Source organism: Channa argus, chromosome 6 (assembly GCF_033026475.1).
Source record: "Channa argus isolate prfri chromosome 6, Channa argus male v1.0, whole genome shotgun sequence".
Classification (NCBI taxonomy): domain Eukaryota; kingdom Metazoa; phylum Chordata; class Actinopteri; order Anabantiformes; family Channidae; genus Channa; species Channa argus.
Genome location: NC_090202.1, coordinates 12,091,918 through 12,112,143, shown reverse-complemented (window position 1 = coordinate 12,112,143; position 20,226 = coordinate 12,091,918). Strand labels below are relative to the sequence as shown.

Sequence of the window (20,226 nt, the reverse complement as noted above, 5' to 3'; positions counted from 1 at the left end):
TCATCTGCTGAGATGACAAACATGGGTGTGTTTACACTGTGGTGATTTAATGTTACAGCAGACTCCCAGGGCCCCACATAGCAGCAAGAATTAACTGTTTAAATGTAGATTTGCATTTTAATTATCTAATGCATATAAAGAGGGCTTCCACCTGACATCAGAGGTTCTTTTCTAAGCTATAGCAACGTACTTTGGGTCAACACGGTGCCCTTCTCTATTGCATCCCCACTGTGTGATTCAGCCAAATAAAACTAAATTATTTTTGCATTAAAAAAATCAGTTCAGTACAACTTTGAACCTTTGCTAGTAAGAACAAAAGATGACTTCATAATCACCATCATGTGACTTTGTTATGGTTCTGATTCTTGATTTAAAACCGCAACTCATTACTGAATTTTTTGTTGTGAGTCAAAACCTGGACGCAAAACACAAAATCTGTACTGTACATTTTATTTTGTTTAGTTTTATTGACTAAAAATATGCTTCAGCATTAACATAATATGAATATGTGATGTCAAAGCTATCTGTGATGCAGCAGTATTAAACACTGAACAGTGCAGAAATATTTGCTTATGAGGCAACCAGTCTGATTATAAGATTTAGAACATTCTCATTACGTGTAATTTCATAGTGAAGACTACCTGGAGAACTGGGCAGAGTGTAGTGGAATGTAGCAGAGGCAAGAAAGCAGGGAGTAGGAGGGGTGGGTCGAGCAGTGTGAATTGAGTCTCATTCTAGTGACAGTGTCAATTGCAGATTGTAACTTTGACAGAAGAGATTAAGAAATAAGAAAATCCGTAACTTTCACATAAGACCCTCATTGCTTAATACTGGGTGATAATATTTGTATTCAACAGCTCAGTGCATGTCTGTGTGCATCCATAGACTGAACTAGCTGTCATTGTTTGTGGGCTGATGTCATAAAATGAACTGACCTGACAATGCAACTGTCATCTACTAGAGATGACTTTGCATCTTGAATGGCAGATGAGATAATCCGCCTAATACAGCAGATTCATGTTTCATGTGAGCCCCTCAGGTTGGGAGGGAGGTTGTTTGGAAGAATGAAAGCACTGAGCCCCTGTATCACAAAATAGATGTATATTTCAATTTGCAATACTGTGGGTTCTCTTCTTTTACTATTTTTAATATGTTTGATAGTCAGGGGAAGATGTGATGCAGTTACAGTGCTGCACCAAGGCAACAATAAAACTTGTTCAAAATTTCTTTTTTTCTGTCCAAATCTACACAAACACATTTCAGCTTCTGTCATTTGTGGAGTCACTTAAATGTTTGTCTGTGCTCTGCTGTCCCTTGATGGCCTCAATTACTGCTCAAATACACTTCTCATGTCAAGTCTATAAGAGGCTGGAATATCACACAGTCTAATGCTCATCGGAGCCACATAATCTTTGACAGCTCCATAATTCAGTCTTAGGGAAGTCTGCTGCTAATTTATCTCATGCAAATGTAATATCAATAAATGTGTTTATGCTGGAAAAACCTAAATAAGATTTATATAGAACGTCTTTATACACATACACACACCTGAATGCATTAATGTTGAGAAAGCCAACACGTGGATGGACACATGGCAGACTGCAGAGGGAGCTCTTTTTGTTTACATGATGCCTGCTAGTCTCAGGAGTGTTTTTGTGGTACAGTATGCAGAACTTATATCTGTTCACAGGTACAACTCTGACGTGTGCTGAATACATTAATTTCACATGCAGCTTAGAAGCATCTCAGTACAGTCATAAACAAACATGATTTTACACATTCTTTTTTAAATATAAATAAACAACAGTAACACATTAATGAATTCACAAACATAACACACAGTAAAGAGAATTTTTTCTTATATTTCTTTGACTGCTCCAAATGTGTGTGTGTGTGTGTGTGTGTGTGTGTTTGTTGTTGTCCATGTTTTTGGCATTTGCATATTATAATGAATAGCTGAATAGCTTCACACTACCACACACTCAAAGAAACAGGCACAAATCACCTTTTAGGGTTTTTACGTTGACTTGCATTTGTTTCTTGAATACTTACTGTACACTAAACCTAAACCTAACCTTAAACCATATCACTTGAAAAATCAATTATTTCATTGTTAAGACAAGGTGATGTTTCCAAAACAAAACAGGATCAGTCCCCACAATATGAGTAATACATGGCATACACACAAACATTAACAAACAAGCTCTGTGTTTGTCACGACTCAGACACTCCAGTCCTGAAGAACCCAGCAAGCCAGACCCAAACCCCTACTGGCAGGCAACTGTTCTTACTAGATCCCAGCTGAGACAAAAAAGAAGATGGAAGAAAAGACAGCTTAGATACATATATAGAGAGAGCCTCGGAGTGATGATCACAAATTGGAATTTTGAGAATGTACAGTAAATTAATGAAAAAACACTTCTTTCAACATTGTTATTGTGGGTAAGGTTACAGTAACTGGAAGCACTGACAGAAACTAACCGGCTGCATTTCTAGGTTAATACTGTAGCTTTTGGTTTAATCTGAAATTACCAGGAAATATAGCAAAAACAAGTAGTTTTGCACATTGCAGTTTTCATTTATTAAACTACCAAGGCTGTTCCTGAAATATTACCCCCACTGCTGTGTTGTTACAAAGCTGTTATGAAAGCTGTGAAAAGATCTAATCTAAACATCAGACATACTAGTTTTTCATTCCAATGTAATTAATAATTTAATTAACAATGTGAATAACATAAATGATCATATTATATGTCAAATAACATGGTAAACATGGTTATTTAATTCTTGCTCAGTGCAACCGAGAATAGATAATATGAGGAAAGTTCTCTCCGTTCTCTGTTGTAGCACCTCACAGACTTTTGTCACACTGCTTACAACGATTAATCGCTGAAATCAGTTTTCTTTGACGGTAGTGTTGTTGCTCATTGCCCATATTTTTCATTAGACTGTAAACAGATTGTTTCATTAATAGTATACAATAGAATGTTTTCTACCTATGTTCATCAGGACCCAAGATACACAGTTTACCCACAAAACACATGCTTTGCCAAATGGATTTGGCAAAGCTGCATGTGTGTGTTTATAAGAGTGTGAGCGATGGGACTCCTGGGCTGGATGGTGATGACTCACCCACCCACACACTCACACACGTGAATTCAGACGTGCACTCACCACAGTCATTACTTAAAACCATGTTAGTGCTGCTCACTGAAGCTAATTGTTCCTAATCAGCATTTTAGGGATCTTGTCAATGCACCGTGAAACCAAAGCACACCAGCGATTGCTTATTGATCTTATTAAACACCCATGTGTGTCTGCATTCACGTGTGAGAAGTTGATTGACACATTCATGAACTACACCTACACGTGAATTCTAATTTCTTTATTTAAACAAGAGTCTGTAGTCTGTAGTCTATAGAGTGAGAGACAGGTAATGACACCGTAAGTCGAGAAAAAAAAACGGTTCCAGTCATCTGATAGAGGCATTGTTAACATGCCCACTGCTTGGCTAATAAACTAACAAACACAAATGTCAACCTTTAGAGTAAAAAACAAGTGTCTGCAAAACGTAATAGGTTAAATCTTATTGACACAGTGAATAAAATTCTCAAAAACTCAAATGGGAAATTTTTGACACTGAAGATTGTCAATCATCCAGGTGATGTTATCCTGAAGTTAATGTTATATTGACTGACATACTCACATACGTTCTGTACATTTTGAGGCAAAAACTCAGAGGAACACAGGAATGTAAAAGCATAGCAAGAAAAGTGAAAGACTGTAAATGATGTACGTAGTACAGGGCAGTTAAAAGTGTTTCAAGCTCTACTGTGGAAAGACTAGACAGCGTCAACCCTCTTTTTCTGAGGACAATAATGTTTTGGACAGAGAGAATAGTTTGAGACAGGAGTGAAAGAAGCCATATGCTGTATGTTAAAGTGGAAAATCCTTCCCTCAGTGAAAGTGGAGGTTTCAGATATACAGTATCTCCAGTTTTCCACGCTGCCCTTTTATCTAACCCGAGGAAGATAAAGACCACTTTACATGTCCACCAGGAAGGGCACAACTATTTTGCATGGAACAAGCGGTCGCAGAATTGTCCTAACAACAAATTACACATACATATTGAAATTATTCAAATGTATCAAGTACTTAAATTATAAGTACTAAAACTATGGTCAATGTTTACATTTAAAGATACGTTTACAACTTTTTATACAAGTATACAATTTTTTTTAGTAATAATATGTTTTCAATTTTATCTTATTGTATTGAGGTTCTGTCAACACTTCCTGCAACCTCACAGACTCACAGAACAGCAACAGTGCAGAGACATCTGGTTTTAAAAGTGTGTTTAGATGCACTCATTTTTAAATCCTTTTAAATGAAATAAGTCTTAAAAAGTTTCTTTCCACTGCACATTTTATTCACTGTGTCAGCAGTTTGTTTCTCTCTTTTCTTGTCTCTCCCCCTGCAGTGTCACTCTGCACTGACACATAGCAAAAAAAATAATAAAGTCCAATAAAGTACAATAATAAAGTCCACAAGCAGCATGTTCTGTTACTACACTGTGAAAATCAGAGAAACCTTATTACCAGAGAAAGTTGGTTTCTCTACACAGTAGTATATTTGGTTAATTATGGACAATGTTGGAAACAGGAGCAAAACAGTAAGCAGAACTGCTTTAAGGCAATAGCTACTGGACAGGAAGCACTTTGTATCTCTGTAAAGAAATAGTCTTTTTTCCAGTTTTATATGAAAAGGGCTAATTATGTGACAAATTGGTTAGATTATTTAAAGACCCTTGATTCCTGTACGCAGGAGTTTTGGAAGCTGGGTGGCACTGCACTCAAAAGTCTGTGATACCACTGAACACTGTTAAGATTATAAAGATGTAGAGAGCCCTGTCCACACACACACACACACAAAGGTTTCACTAGTGAAAACACTTGTCTATGTGGATTGTGCATGTGCAGTGGCTTTATTAGCCAAAATAATGTCAACAGTATGCCCAGTTATAAGAATAAAGAAGTTATAAACTGTTTAAACCAATACACTTTGCAACAGAAACAGTTATTTTTAGATTCTAGGCCTATTGCCATTGTCAAAACCCACAGGAAACAAACATTTTATGGCTGTTTGCAGTATCTGAGCAATTTCTCCTAGGAAAACATTCACTCGACCCTCTAGTACAGTCCTGTAACTTCAAAGTAATCATTACTGTAAATAATGAGAATGATATGATTTTTTCTCTCGAAATAATATCGATCCAATATTACTGTTCCTGTTTCATATTGTACAACCTAAACAAAACCTCTGACTTTTGTTGGTGTTTACGGATGACGTGTGTGTACACGAAAAAGAATACACTCAGTCTGGAGGGCCAACAACATAATGTTAGTCCCCAGTACGACATTTAAAGAAGTACAATTCCATACACTAAGTGGTAAAACCAAAGATGCTATAAATTCACACCTTCTTCCAATAAGGACTCACTCTTTTAATTGTTTGTTGAATGAGATTGAAGAGAGAAACGGAGGAGGATAGAGGGAGAAAAAGCAAGAGAAGGATGTTGGAAAACAAGATGAATGAAAGAAGAGAATGCGATGACATTAGCACAATCTGCAACAAGCCTTAAGGAACCAAACAGGCCACACATACATTTGTGTGTATGTGTGTGCCTGTGTCTGTGTGAGGCAGAGACATGCAGGGACACAGAGAGAGAGAGAGGGAGAGAGAAAGCAAGAGAGAGAGAGAGGGATGGGGGGGAGCAGCATCATGTACACACATCACAGCCCAAGGCTCCCTCGTCTGCACTTCAGATGAGAACCAAGCGTTCACTGCGTGATGCTTTACCACAGATCACAGAAAAAATAGGGTGCCATTTATAGAATGGATCCAATTATTTCTGAATGTTGAAACTTGACCTGAAATACACTCTCTACTCCACACACAGTGAAACATACCAGAGACAAAGACATCATGATAGGGCACTATGTAATAAAAAGAAAAATGTGATTTTTAAAAACGAGAATGACGCAGTAATGTCTGTATTTGCCTGTTTTAGCCTTATCATTACCAATGAACAAGCAAAGTCATTATAGTTAAAATATATTCCAGGAGTGAACTGATTCGTTTAGTCTAACTTACTTGTTGGACTTTACATCTCATAGCGCTTGTCGCTGTAATTGATTTCTACCACCACCACCTTTTCATTCAAGTTCCTTGAATTTACAAAGAAACAAAAAAAACACAAATTTTCATTTGTTATTTGGCATTCTTGGTGCAGATACTGATCATCACTCATGTAATAGCAATGCTAGAACTGATCTGGGTTGTGATTCTTGCCAAATAAAAACTACAACATGGATCACTCTGCTAAACTCTCTTTACAAAATCCCTCCCACTGCTGCTGATTGTTCATAGTTTTAAAATGGTGTCTCAACAGATCAAAAGGTCAAGGTCTAATCGATGATACGTCTGTAGACCTGAAATGGGACTGCTGGGATACGCTTGGACGACTGTGAATTAAGAGAAGGCATATTAGGACTGAAGCCAGGCAAAAACACAAGCACACATACACAGACACATACACACACAGACATCATCAGTGTCTTACATAAGCAGTGAGTGATGGCAGCTGAGGACACAATAATACTGCTTTTGGCATTTGTCCTGTGAAAGTTCGACAGAGAGGAAATGGGGTGAGTGGGGGAAAGCAGAGGGGGACAGACAGACACAAAAGTGACAGACAGGGAAGGGAGGCAGAGAAAGGCTCAGTGCGGATAAGAGATACAATGAGAGAAATAAAGACGGATTTTGTTATTGTAAATTTAAAGGGCCTCAGGCAAAATTCCTTGAGGAAAACAATTTGCCAATTTAATGCAGCAGTCTAGCTATTTTTATATATTCTCAGCTCTCTAAGCTTAACGTTTAAAGTGTTTAAATGTAATGTAATTTAAATGTAACAGTTTCAATCAAATTAACTATCAAGAGCACAATATTATGCAAACACCATGTAAAACCTGCTGTAGATAAAATAAGTTTCATTTGTCTTTAGTTTGTTACTTCATCAGTTCTGGAAATCGTTAAAAAAATGTTTATGTAAGCAGCCTCCAAGCACAAATTAAGGATAGCAACACAATAATGAAAATATTTTCCTAGCATATTCTGTCCACTGTAAAACTGGGTACTACTCAGAAATCGCTCAAATGTATTGACAAGACAAGGGGGACTGGGGAAGTGGTGCTTCTCTACAGAACTGGCCTGTACAAATTTTAAATTTCAGATGATGCCTCAAAAGTTTAGCCTTGTATGTCCCTTAAAAAAATTTTTAAGACACGAGATCAGACAGATCATCTCAATTTAAACCACAGGGACTTTTTTTTAATGTCAGCTCACTTAATAACTATAAAAGTTAATAAAATGCATTTTATGGCAAAACTAAACTATACTAAAATGTTGCATTTTCCAATGAAAATGTAAGAAATGTCAGCCATTTCATACTTTAACTTCACTGCTAGAAAAGAAAGCCATGTAATGTGTGTTCAAATCAATAGAAATAAGTAGGCAACAGAAACTGCTTTTTAAGGCCCATATTGGAAAATGTTTTTCCTTGTATAGTAACACGTCTATTGTGATATATATATTCTGTTATTGTATGTGAGACTGGGTTGATACAAACATGCTCAGATTCAATTGGAACTGCTACTTTGGTGGCACGGTGAATTGCGTGGTGTATAATATCTACAAACCCATATTTTGTGTGTCCAGCCTCAGCCCAGTGTTCATTTCTCCATCAAAAGAAATGCCAACAGATTTGTAAATAATGCTCCAGTGATATGTGACAGTGGTGAGGTTCCCAGATGTGTTGATTTATATAAAAATTTGGAACTTAAGTCAACCTAATAAAATTACGTAGCATTTATCAAATTCACATACTAACCTAATCAGATTATGTCACGAATCATGGATTGGTCAAAAAATAAAGAGTAAAATACGAGGCCATTGAAGAAGCCATTGTAAAATAGGGTTTGTTCATATGGAACTATAGCTGGTTATTTTAGCAGAAATTATAAAACATTGCCCCATCAGTATATATTTGCATTAGCTTCACACCCAGTTGTAAAGGTCCGGGAATACATTTTATCCCTTAGTGATGCTCTCCAGTAAAAACAGGCAGTATAATAACATAATATAATAATAATAACATAATAAGCTGATTGTTGTCAAATTAAAAATTAGTCTAATGACATACATGCTCTCTGATTAATTACCTAAATTAATGACATATATCATTTTTTGCTGTGAAGGTATTTTAAAATGTTTGAGTTTAAATTAATTTTGACCCATGAGTGAATCAATTAAAAATTCACATAGAAAATAAAGTTCAATATGTCTTTTCTTTCAGAATTATTTCCGAACCACTTTCTTCTACTGTCCATTTGGAACCGTCTCAATAACAATCAAAACTACGACATATAAATATACTTAAATTAACTGAAGAGTGCTAAAAGTTTAAAGTCAGTTAGTTTCTCCGTCTTTTCTTAGCATTGAAATGACTGTTGTGTCAAAAAGCCATTGTGGTTAGAACGGTTTTAGAGACAGACCAGGTAAAAAAAAAAATCTCCCTTACAGGTTATCGTCTAAGCTTGGGGTCGTAACAGCGGATCATGTGGTCTGCATGAAGATTTATCAGAGGTTTTTACATTGTATACCCTTACCAGGCTTGGGACCAGCTATCAGATTTTTGGCATATGACCAGGGCAGCGAACCCCTGATCTTATGGTTGATACCCTACCAACTCAGCCTTTGCTGCCCCCTTATCATGAAACACGATGAATAAGTATTATGTTTATTTACATTATTTGATTACCCTAGTTGTAACATTTGTAACATGGCTGCCGACATGCTTTGGCGTGTATGAGAGCAAAAGTGACATTGCTTGATTGAGTGAGTGATCTAACCCACATTAACAATTCAGCACATCTGGTAGCTCCACTATGTGTGTGTGAATGTCCACACACTGCGTACACACAGAAACACTTGGTTGTTATGTACACATTAATTATGTGAAATACACACGTAATAAAAGTAATGAGGTTTAACTTTTTTGAATCCATTTTAGTGCCTGCGCCAAAAGGGATGCAATTTTAACAGAAGGCTGCCTCTTTATGTGGAGGTGCTATTTCAACTACTTATGTGGAAAACAACCTACATGGACAATAAGTTCAACTGGCCTGTTGTGACTTGCGTAGCATATTCTTCCTTGTAATGAAGTGGGTAGTTTATTCAGGGAAAAAACAATATGAACTGCTTCCAAATTAGCTGCACGTCCACCCTACAACTACATTTGTTAAGAAGTTTACTATGTCTGAGCTCCTCTACCCAGTGGGGTAAGTCTGAGTTCCAGGTGGTGTCATTGAAGCTACAGTGTGTTAGCAGAGAGAAAATAGAGACACAGGTGAGCTGAGAATAAATTGGGTTGTCAGTGTTGATCATAATGAAGAAAATGTTATTAAGTGCAACAGTATGGCTCTGTGTGTTTTGGCTAATAATGGCAAAGTCCCCAGTATGTGGCCGACGGTGCTTGTTAACGTGATAAATCCTTTGTTTGCCCAAGATTTTTTTTTTTTGATAGGATTGGATGATCATTATAAAAAGACAAAATAAAACTTCAACATTATTTAGGCTCACTAACACATAGTAGAGCTACTGAGCAGCTCTCAGGTATGTCAGTAGGTGTTAACTGAGTCGGCAAACCAAGGGCACAGCTGTGAAAGAACACATAGAGGAGTGCATGCCAGGCATTCCTGCATAAATACAGTTTAAATATCTTGCCTATTATCCTTTAACTGACTCTAGAGTTTCCAAAATACTCATACACTGTGTCTGCAGAGTAAGAAAAGGGGTAAAGATGGGGAATCTCTAGCTATCAAGTGTAAAACGGAACTTTCTAGCTCAGACTGGAAGTTTTTAACTCTCCCCTGTTGATGGTCTGTTACATGGTGAGAATGTTTACAGTAGAGAGAGACATACAGACAAACGTATGGACAGATCTAGATTCTGCTTGTCAATGCTGCCCCCTGCCTAAGCACCCTCCCCCCCTCTCACCTCTTACCAAGCATATTTTGGACTTAAAACACACCATTGAATTGAGTAACAAGGCAATCCTTGTCCAAGGCCACCAAACCTCATTTGGACAGCCAGCAGGGAAGCCACTGTATGTGTTTGTGTGTGTGAATGTGTCAGCACATGTATACAGTAGTGGCCAGGCCAGGTTAAAATTATTTGCTACTGCGTTTCAGCAGCAAGCCCTAGCAGCTACTCTCATACACACACTTTTTTTCTTTTTTTTTTTTGCTATTGCTCCCTTTTCCTGGCCCTCTTGTCTCTCTGTAGGAGCACATGGCGAAGAGCCATATTCACATTACACAGAGACAAACAAGGAAACACACACACACACACACACAATTTCTGTTGCACAAACCACATGTGATCAACTGAAACTTGCCTTAACAGTGTGTCTGTAAGTCTGAGAGATAGCTCTGAGCAATTGTGTGTTTAGATCGGCAGCATACGGGCTGAACAAAGAGACCAGATAGTTTGTCCTTTCACCATCAACACTTCTGCTGTGCTTGGCAGCAAACCTCCTATCACTCCCCCTCTTTTTCTTGCCCTCCCCAGCAAATCATTCAACACTCTCTCTTTCCTCTGCTCCCACTCTCCGTCCCTCCATCTCTCTCACGCAGTAGTTCGCATTAGGTCCCCTCAAGCTAGTTTCCCGCACCCCAAACACACACACAGACACACACACACATTCACTCACTTTTGACTATTTGACTGGTGCTTAGGGCTGGGTGCAGGCTGTGCTAATGCCAGTAGGTTCTTTTAATCACTTCTTTTTTAACCCATCTTTCTTCCTCTCTTCCATTGTCCTCAGAGTATGTCATTCAGTCTAGCTTTTCCCATTTTCCCAGTATTTCTTAGGAATGAAATATGAAATTGCCCATTCACAAAAGCTGCAGTTAAAGCTCTGGTATCCCAAACACAATCACTTTTGCTTTGACTTCATGTTTGACTTCAGATGCTTTACCTTATTTGCCTCATTTCTTTCATTCTCGTCTTCTACCGATTAACGGTTTGACAAGAGAAAAGCTGTTTTCTAATGTATGTGCACATACATAGAAAGTGACAAAATCTAAAATAAAAATCTACTGATTGAACTTATTTTGCAACTACACAGTTTCATTGATGCATTTGTGGATCTTGAGATGCACATTTGGCAATGTCATCCTGCGGACACAAATTTTTTATAAAGTCACAGACCTTTTTTGGTGGGGGGGGGCGAAAAAATCCACAGCCAATAACACTGCTGCTCCTCCACTAAATCCGAGAGCAGTACATTTAACCTCTGGCTGTTAATTGTAAACAAGATGAAGCTATGAGATGCTAGCAGGAACCACCATGGTTAACATGCAGTTAAGTCACTCGTTTAACAAATTAAGCATCTTAGAATGAATATATAACTTAATTCATGCATTTGCACGTGCTTAATTTTACAGAAATAAAGATACAATGTTTTCAATGTCACTGCTGCTGTCTCTGTTTCTGTACACCATCAACTGGTAACAAATGCACAAAAGACAACAAAATCCAGCAGACTAAATGGGATTTGTCATAGTTTCGTTTAACACACAGACACACACACACACACACATTATATGGTCTCATACTGGGAGCTTAAGGCTGTGCAGTTCACATTTTTAGTGTTGCAGTTTGAATGGAAAATGCCAAGCCAATAACCTACAACTCACATTTGAGACACAGTAAAACCTTTTAGGTCTCCTCATTAGTTTCTTCTTGTCCCTTTCTCCATAAATGTGACCACTTGCAATGCAAGCTGCCTACATAATTTTCATGACTGACGAAGCACTGAAATATGTCTCTTGGTATCCAGGATGTTCTTTTAAGTATCTGCCTTATAAAACCTTTAGTGGTAATGTGTTTTGCAAATTATCCAGCATCAGTGTTCTTTCTGGCACAGGAGCTGTTACAACCTAACTGTAGTATCTATTCAGTGGGCATAAAAACTTTATTCTTGCTTACTTCAGCAAATATATAATAACCCTGTGTGCAGCTCACAGTAAGATTGCTCTGGCGACCTGAACAGGTTGCGTGTCTACCAGGAAAAGTATGTGCGTCAATGAGAGAATGTGGGTCTTCCCCTTAAATAGATTTCAGAGCACCTGTTTCTGCTTTAAAGTCCTACTCTCTCTCCCTCATATCTCTATCGTGTCTGACACAGATACTGTATGATGATTAGATGATTAAAATGTTATGCAACACAGTACAACTTTATTCAAAGTCTGACCTCCTTAAATGACCAGAGAACTATTACAATTACAGTTAAAAAACCTTTTTAAGGTGTCGGGCCAAAAATGCTTCACTGTCTAGTAGCTTATTATCATATTTTGTTGGGCTTGGGTAAAATGAGTTACTGCCAGTATTTGTGTAATGAACTGTTGTCGTTGCATAATAGAGAGAAAAAGAAAAGTGCATGTGAAACATCAAAAAGCAAAACACTTGGAAATCTTGTTACTTTATTTAGACTTTCTATTTATGTCTGCTATTATTGTGTATAGAGCAAGCGCTTTTCAACTGCATCAGATCCAAAAATTACTACCAGAGGCCTTTCCCCCAAAATCCCCATTCCACTGAGACCCTGGCTAAAAGACAAACAACTTCTGTCAATACACGAGGGCTGTGTGCGGAGCTATGCAAAAAGATTATAATGGATTAAAAAATGTTAAATCTTTCACTATTAGCTCTCCACATTATATCGTGTTGATACTGTAGAAACCTCGTAACATGGTAAAATGAGGTAATTTGTACTACATATCAGTATGAGCAGCAAAAATACAACCCATTCAGCTGAAATATAAAATTAACAGAAATAAAGCCACGGAGCCGAGCCGATGCTATTTTCCAGCTTCCAGTTCAACAGAGTGTCTGTGTTGCCTCTGGCCTGGCAGGCTGCACCAGCCTGCTTCATAAATACTGCACAACCAACACTTGATGAAAACCCCCACTTCTCTAAGGTACAACTGCACTCTGGAGAGCTTCATAATCTACAGTATGGACCTGCAAACTATGTGTTTCTATGTCAGAGAGATGGCTTTAGAGAGAGGAGAAGAAGAAAGAAAGATAAAGGAAAAGAGAATGTGAAGGAAACGTGAACTGATTTGAGTAAATTGTTAAATGTCTTTCTATGATATCTCTGACACAATTAAATGATCATCAACTGGTAGTATTGTGATTACGTTGACTGTAATTGACTGTTTTTACTCTAAAGCAATGTACACAAGATAGAGTTTTCTGCTCCACGATGTACCTGGAGGTCCTAATATTGTTTTTGGTACTTTACACTTAAATAAATGACGTAGGTAAAAAAGAGTAAGAAATTAACCACCATTATAACCAACAGAGAAAACTGTGTTACACTGCAGGTTATCGTTAAATCCATGTGTTTATCAGTAAACTCCTAACTGAGAACCTCTATTGCTGATATTAAAAACCACTGCAAATTTATCACCCAACTCTGCAGCTCCACACAGCTTTTTTCAGTCCCTCCAGGAATTCACGATGTGATTGCAACAATTAATTTAACCAATCCCCTGCGAATTTTGCACACCTTCCAATTTAAACCCTTGCATCATGCGTCACAATGTTTTAGAAAGGCTGTCACAAAATCAGACATTTAGGCCACATTTACAAAAACTGTTTTAAATGGTTTTGGCATCGCTTAAAGTAGTATTGACTACTTTATTAGGATTTACCAGTGGAACATTTTTAGTTTTTGTTCATAATCATAACTTTCAACTGTGCTGTTACAGCTGGAGCAGGCATTTGTTTTTAGCACATAAGCTCTGATAAGGTACCAGTCTGTTTACACAGTATGTTAATTGCGACAAAAGGACAAAGCGAAAATGGCAGGATTTCCATTTCAATTCATCAATTTGTTATTTTGTATTTATTTATATCATGTATCATGTCAGTTAATTCTGCTTACAATTACCTATATTACAATATTACTAATAGTACTTTAAAAACACAAAAAATAAAAATAAAAATAAAATAACACATAAAAACTATTTAAAAAATGAAACGTTTTTGTAAATTTCTTCTACTATATTAAAACCCAATGTGTAATCCTTTTGTTTGGGTTCTTTTTCTGGGTCCTATCAATCTTTATCTTCCTCTCACTGATGAAAGGCTACAGGAGGACACACTGTCCTCGGCATCTGGTCAATTGTGAAGTTTTCTTAAGTTTCAATGCTCAATTTGTCATCACTCCTGTGCCAGACATGGCAGGATAGAATGGGTAATGGAGCTGGTCTAATAGTACAGATAGCCCACTAACTCAGTGTTCCCTGGATACCTATTAGCGGTGAACAAGCAAGCATCACGAGTCAGAAAGCTGATGTAAGATCGGTTCCATCTTCCAATAAAATCTGTAATACTGTACAAAGTGTGTGATTTCAGATGAGTACATGTGTTGCAAATGAGGATTGCTGGATCACCGTCACTCACACAAAATGAGTACAAGCTCAAGTAAACTGAACACCAAATAAAAACATTTAATTTCATTAACTGACTTCTTTATAAAAAGCTAAGTGAATGTCTGTGCAATGAATTATATCATTCTGCTTAACACCCTAATAACACTAGAGCGACTTTTACAGGAGACAGGCATCATTATTTTCAGTTTATAAAAACGTATTTAGCTTGAAACTAAACTACTGAAAGTCTGTAATCCATTTCAGATTTCATGCAAAAGTTGATAGTATTACAAAATTATTGTTTAAATGGGATTTTAAAGCTACAGTGTGGAGGTGAGCAGTGTTTTAAAGACAAAGCAACTTTTGCTGAATAAAAAATAAAAATAAGACAAAAATAGGATTAAAAAGAAAAAAAGACATAAAAAAGAGTTTAGGGTGTGAAAACACAGACTGTAGAGTGTACAGAGGGAAATGGAGATAAAATAACTTCAAAACAAACTTCAGGTAACACTGTAGTTGCTGTGGATCTCCCTCCGCTGTCACAGACGTCACCCATAAATATTTAACATGTTTAAAGTAATCTTGAGAAACATGAAAATGACTGTTAAAACTGAAGCTTGAAGTCAGCTTAAGCCTATTTATATTGTTCCACCTTCGCCAACCGGTTCAACTGAGGTGAGGTTAGGGCTTTGTTGGGTGCAGTGTTGGAGAAGTTTATCAAGTACAAATACAAGTACACAAGACCAGTATCTGACCTGATACCCGATACTGCTATCAGTATCAGGATGCCCCTATTTATAATTGTAAAGTTTCCTCTTGGCTTTCAGTTGGAGGCTTAATGATTTGAGTACAGGTGCAGTTTATAGTGACAATGTTTTCTTGTTTTGTGCTTTTTCTAAAAAAATCTGTACAGTTTCTGTAAGTGTATATATATATATATATATATATATATATATATATATATATATATATATATATATACACACACACACACACACATAGAAACAAAATCTATATCAGGACAAAGTCAAAGCCACTGCAAAGTTTGAAGTCTGAACCTCTTATAATGAGCAGAGTGACCATCTATCTATCAACTATGCTGTAAGGTGAGTATGTAGTGAGATGATAAGAGGATGCTCTGTAGGATACTGTTCACCTCAGCTGCGCATTTACAGATGCTGACATGCTGATTCATAGGATGTTATTCTTACAGAGTCCCACTTAAAAGGCAATATACAAAAATACAATACAGTTTAAGAAAACATGTTGATAAGCTAAAGTGGCTGCTATTTTGGGATGTGAGCAGCTCAAGTTGGTTCTCTAAGGTCCTAGTTAGCTCATTGAACCAGTAGTCAGGGCAGAGCACATCCTGCTCATTCATGGGTTGTTGGTCATATCTAGCTCATTTTGACGTATCTCATCGATAACATTTGCCTTTATCAGCGGCCTTCCTCTCTACACAAAAAAACAAAAATACTTACTTTTATTTTAAATAACACATCTGAGTAAGACCAGAGTCCAGTGGCATGGTGACTAATGATAATCCCCTCTGCTGGTTCTCCTACTGACACTACTGCAAAAAAAAAAAAACTATAAAATGAAACACAAAACCTGGTCTTTATAAGAAAACACTTGGACCAAATTCAGAAGTTCAGGTACATGTACACCGCACCACTGGCAGAAGAGAGGCATCAAACATGTATTTTGAGGTGACTTCACACCTATGCATGCGCGCGGCGCAAACAAACACACAAACACTCACACGCAAACTAACTGGCAGCAACTTAACACGCCAAGTGCAGCGTCCACCTGCTTATCAGCAGCACAATCCGTGCAGAGCACATTGATGATGACCAACTTTTCAGACTGAAAGTAAACAACAATGTGCAGATAAGAAGCGTAAATCGCAAAACTACTAGTCAGGCTCTCGGCGCGTGTGGGTGCAGGTCTAAAACTAAAAACTAATTATTAATACGGTAATAACGAAGCTTGTTGTTACGATTTCTGTTTTCCGTGTCAGGCTAATGGGAAAGCGCGCAAAGCTGTCACACATGCCATCAGAGAAAGAGAAGTCACACCAAAAAGTCAAGCAATAACAAAACATCAAGCATGTTCTGGGTCGGCTGTCCAAAGTTGGACATGTCCTACCTGGTCCCGCGGAATACAAGGCAGCGAAGTCCTGCGGTGGGACTTGCTGTTGCTCTGACTATGAGCCATCATTTCCGAGGCCGCTATGGAGCTGGACCTCCGTCTCCTTTTGTAGACAGGGATGTCGTCCTCCTTAGCCCCGGTCACAGAGCCACAGCACCCCGTCTTGCTGGTCCGTGAGGCCGGCAGGAGCCGGTCCACATACCTCGCAAGCAAAACTCCCAGCAACCCCAGCAGGTAGGCCAGGTGGGGTCTCCAGCTGGCCCGGACCACGCTCAGAGAGGCGAGGGACGCGGGCCTGATGACGCTAATAAGGACGACGATGGACACTCCCTGACCCAACCGGACGACCAGCAAAGCCCCGCTGCCCAGGCAGCCGAGGACTACCAGGGTTGCAGTTGGGGACAGCAGTTGGTCCTCGCGCAGGAGGCACTGCGCCGCGGCTTCGCCCAAGTGGCACAAAGCTAACAAACAGAGCGCGGTACGGATGAAAAGTCCGCAGCGGATGAGATACAGCCCGACCCAGAAGAAGGCACATACGAGTGTAAAAACTGGGGAGACGCAGTAACACGCAGTAAAAAGACAGTCCACAGCGCAGCCCACCGCCAAATGAAAAGGAGATCCGGAGCTGCTGCTATTTCCGCTGCTGCTGCTGCTGCTGCCTGCATCCCAGTCGACCAATCTGAGCAGCAGAGCGAGAGTAACGGAGACAGAGGCAACGCAGACCGCAGACGACACTCCTCGGCAAGTCCATGTCACGGCGAGTCTCAGCCACGACTGGCTCCCTGCGTCCTGGAACAACGGGGTGACACATGTCTTCACGTAGCCGTTGCGCTCCAACGCTGCCCCGGGATGTTTTTCGTGAGCACTTCTTGATGAACCTCTGTCGTTGGCCGCCTCCAAGGCCATCACTATCAGTCAAGCGGAATGCTGCGCTGACCGTCCGGGAAAATAACACATTTAGTATTTGTGTGAGTGTCTCATTCTACATGGTCGCCATGTATTTCCCATGACAGTGCATGTTGACACCAAAATATTGGCCAGTGAGGCTTTTTCCCCCAAAACCAAACTTCAAGAAGTAAACATATTAACAACTGGGATTCACTCTTCCTTTACATTACGTTTTGTGCTTCAGAACTCTCCCATTATAGTAGATCTACTATTGTGTTGCCCCTGGAAGTCAAGCAGTGAACCAAAAAAGCAACCCTGGCGTTTCACACATCTAGGCCACTGCATCCACTCCTCCACATAGTCTCTCACTCATCCCCTCTCTCTCTTTCTTTCCCCTCCCACTGCACACTATCCCCTTCTTGTGCCGCTCCGGTGATTCCTCCATCACGTTTGGGCCACTTTCCATGTTTCTGTTCAGGCTGCAGTGTGTCCTGGATGTGACTCACATCTCTGTGGATGCACGCCATGTTTACATGAAGATTTCCTGGCTTGTTCTGGAAGATGGATCAGCCCATTATGAGAATTAACAGCACTAATTCTTTGATTCATTTTAGAGATGGACTGTGCTGTATACATATAGCAGCAGGCCTTGGCTACACAACTTCAAACATGATCATTTATCAGTCTAAGGTCACTGAACACTCAAATCTTGAGTCTGCTTTGTAGAAAGGTGTATGTCTAATATCTTCATTTATTTCACTTTCTTTGGTGGCTTGCACAAGCTATTTTCAGGGATGTACTCTGGAAGCACTTTCAAATAAACAGCCGCATAATAAAATGAAAAGCGCAATCCAACAACCAACAAACAGACTTTATCTCTGGTAATAATCATTTTTTGCTGCCCCCACTACTTTTTTTCTGGATTAAAATCCCAAATCACATCATCCTCTGCCTCCCGTGTGGCAGACTGCACAGCCCAGAACAAGTTGGAAGCCTTCACCTGTTTGGCCTACATTTTATGAGGGGATTTAAAATGATGTGCTGCAATCACATGAAGTCTTTTATGTGGCTGTCTCTGTAATATTACTAATTCATTTAAATCATATACATTGGTTCACAAAAAGGAAAACAATACACATGCTCAAAAAGAGGCAGAGAACATTTGTGTAATTGGTTGAGTGCAGTTACTTTTATTATGTACTGGTAATTTATGATGACGTTTGAGTTATTAAGTAACACAGGTGTTACACAACAGGAGCAACCAGGACATAAATCTCATATTCTAGTCATCCCATCACTGTGGACATTTGCCTCTGTAGAAGTCTGGTTTGGATGTCAGAGGTACTGGGAAGGACGATTTAATAGACAAGAAGACTTTGCTGTTTTTACTCTTTGACACTGCAGCTTTGCAAAGTGACAAACCACTTCCAGTCACTGTTTTAGGTTTCGGACTTATTGGGAGTTTACAGTAACTTTCCCGTGACTTTCCCACTTATTGCTAATCAGTGACCAACTCTGCAACCGTGGCCAAGAGCGTAATCATGAATTGTGAATCATGAAGTGGGTCGAGACTCCGGACTCAGAGTGATCCAGCAGGCTTCAGCTTTATCTTTTCTGTGCATTTGCACTAACACGCTGTAAATCACATTTTGGCAAAGGTAGCCCTGATAATAACATTTTTTGCTCTTTGACATAACAGACATCCAAAAACACTCCTCCAGTTTTACTGTGGAAGTGTTGTAATAGTGGCATCAATCATTTTGAACTGCTTGAACAGAACTGTATGTGAGTGTTTCATTTTTGGCTGTCATCAGGCTATATGCAAACGGCTGCCTACATGGCCTCACATACTGACGTGTCTGAGTGGATCATCCTCTAAGCTTGTGTAATGTCTGTGGTATATAACAGGACATAAAGACTAATGATTATTTTTAATAAAAGGCTGAAAGAAACAAAAATAAAGTGTTACAGGTGCAACAGACCACATATTTGACTACATCCAACGCCATATGCATCAGAGGGGCTGAAATATTGCTTTACTTAGTCTTTAACCACACCTGAACCAGACTCATTGAGAATCTCTGGGTTACACTTAAAGTGTCCATCACTATCTACACATATCTGTATTATATTACAGCTGCAACATTATAAAGAAATGTGTTTCCCCATGTGTGTCATTTTAGTTAAAAGTAGCTATTGTTTTTTTTTTAAATCTTATTAATCTTGATGCAACAAGATTTTTCAAGATTTCAAGAGACCTCCATGTAAAATGGGATTTTTTTTCTCTATTCTATTCTGTCATTTATGTGTACATAGCTGTATTTCTGAGAAAAATGTTAAACACAAAACATCTCCCTTTAATCAATCATCAAACTGTTGCTGTCTGTCTCACACCAACTCATGCACAAAACACTCTTCCACACACATTTCTGTTGTGAAAATGTAAACAAAAACTAAGCCTGTCACTGTCTTTGGTGTATTTTCTTCTCAGTTCACAGCCTTATCCTACTCTATATGTGTTCGTGAACCAACTTCTGCTTTTTAGACATTACAGAATGTGTTACTGTTGCCATAACCTTTCTGGATAATGCCACATAAAACTATTCATCATGTTTTGACACAC

At 38.7% G+C, this 20,226-nt stretch overlaps 1 protein-coding gene across 1 annotated transcript in view; it reads right to left on the bottom strand.

The window, feature by feature from the left end:
• The window catches only part of LOC137128803 (cGMP-inhibited 3',5'-cyclic phosphodiesterase 3A-like), a 60,629-nt gene extending 41,089 nt beyond the window's left edge, over nucleotides 1–19,540 (bottom strand). Inside the window, exon 1 of the mRNA XM_067507348.1 lies at nucleotides 16,713–19,540. Coding sequence (XP_067363449.1) covers nucleotides 16,713–17,621 — 909 coding nt within the window. The 5' untranslated portion in view covers nucleotides 17,622–19,540. The remainder of the gene's footprint in view (nucleotides 1–16,712) is intronic.
• Between the last annotated feature and the right edge of the window lie 686 nt (nucleotides 19,541–20,226).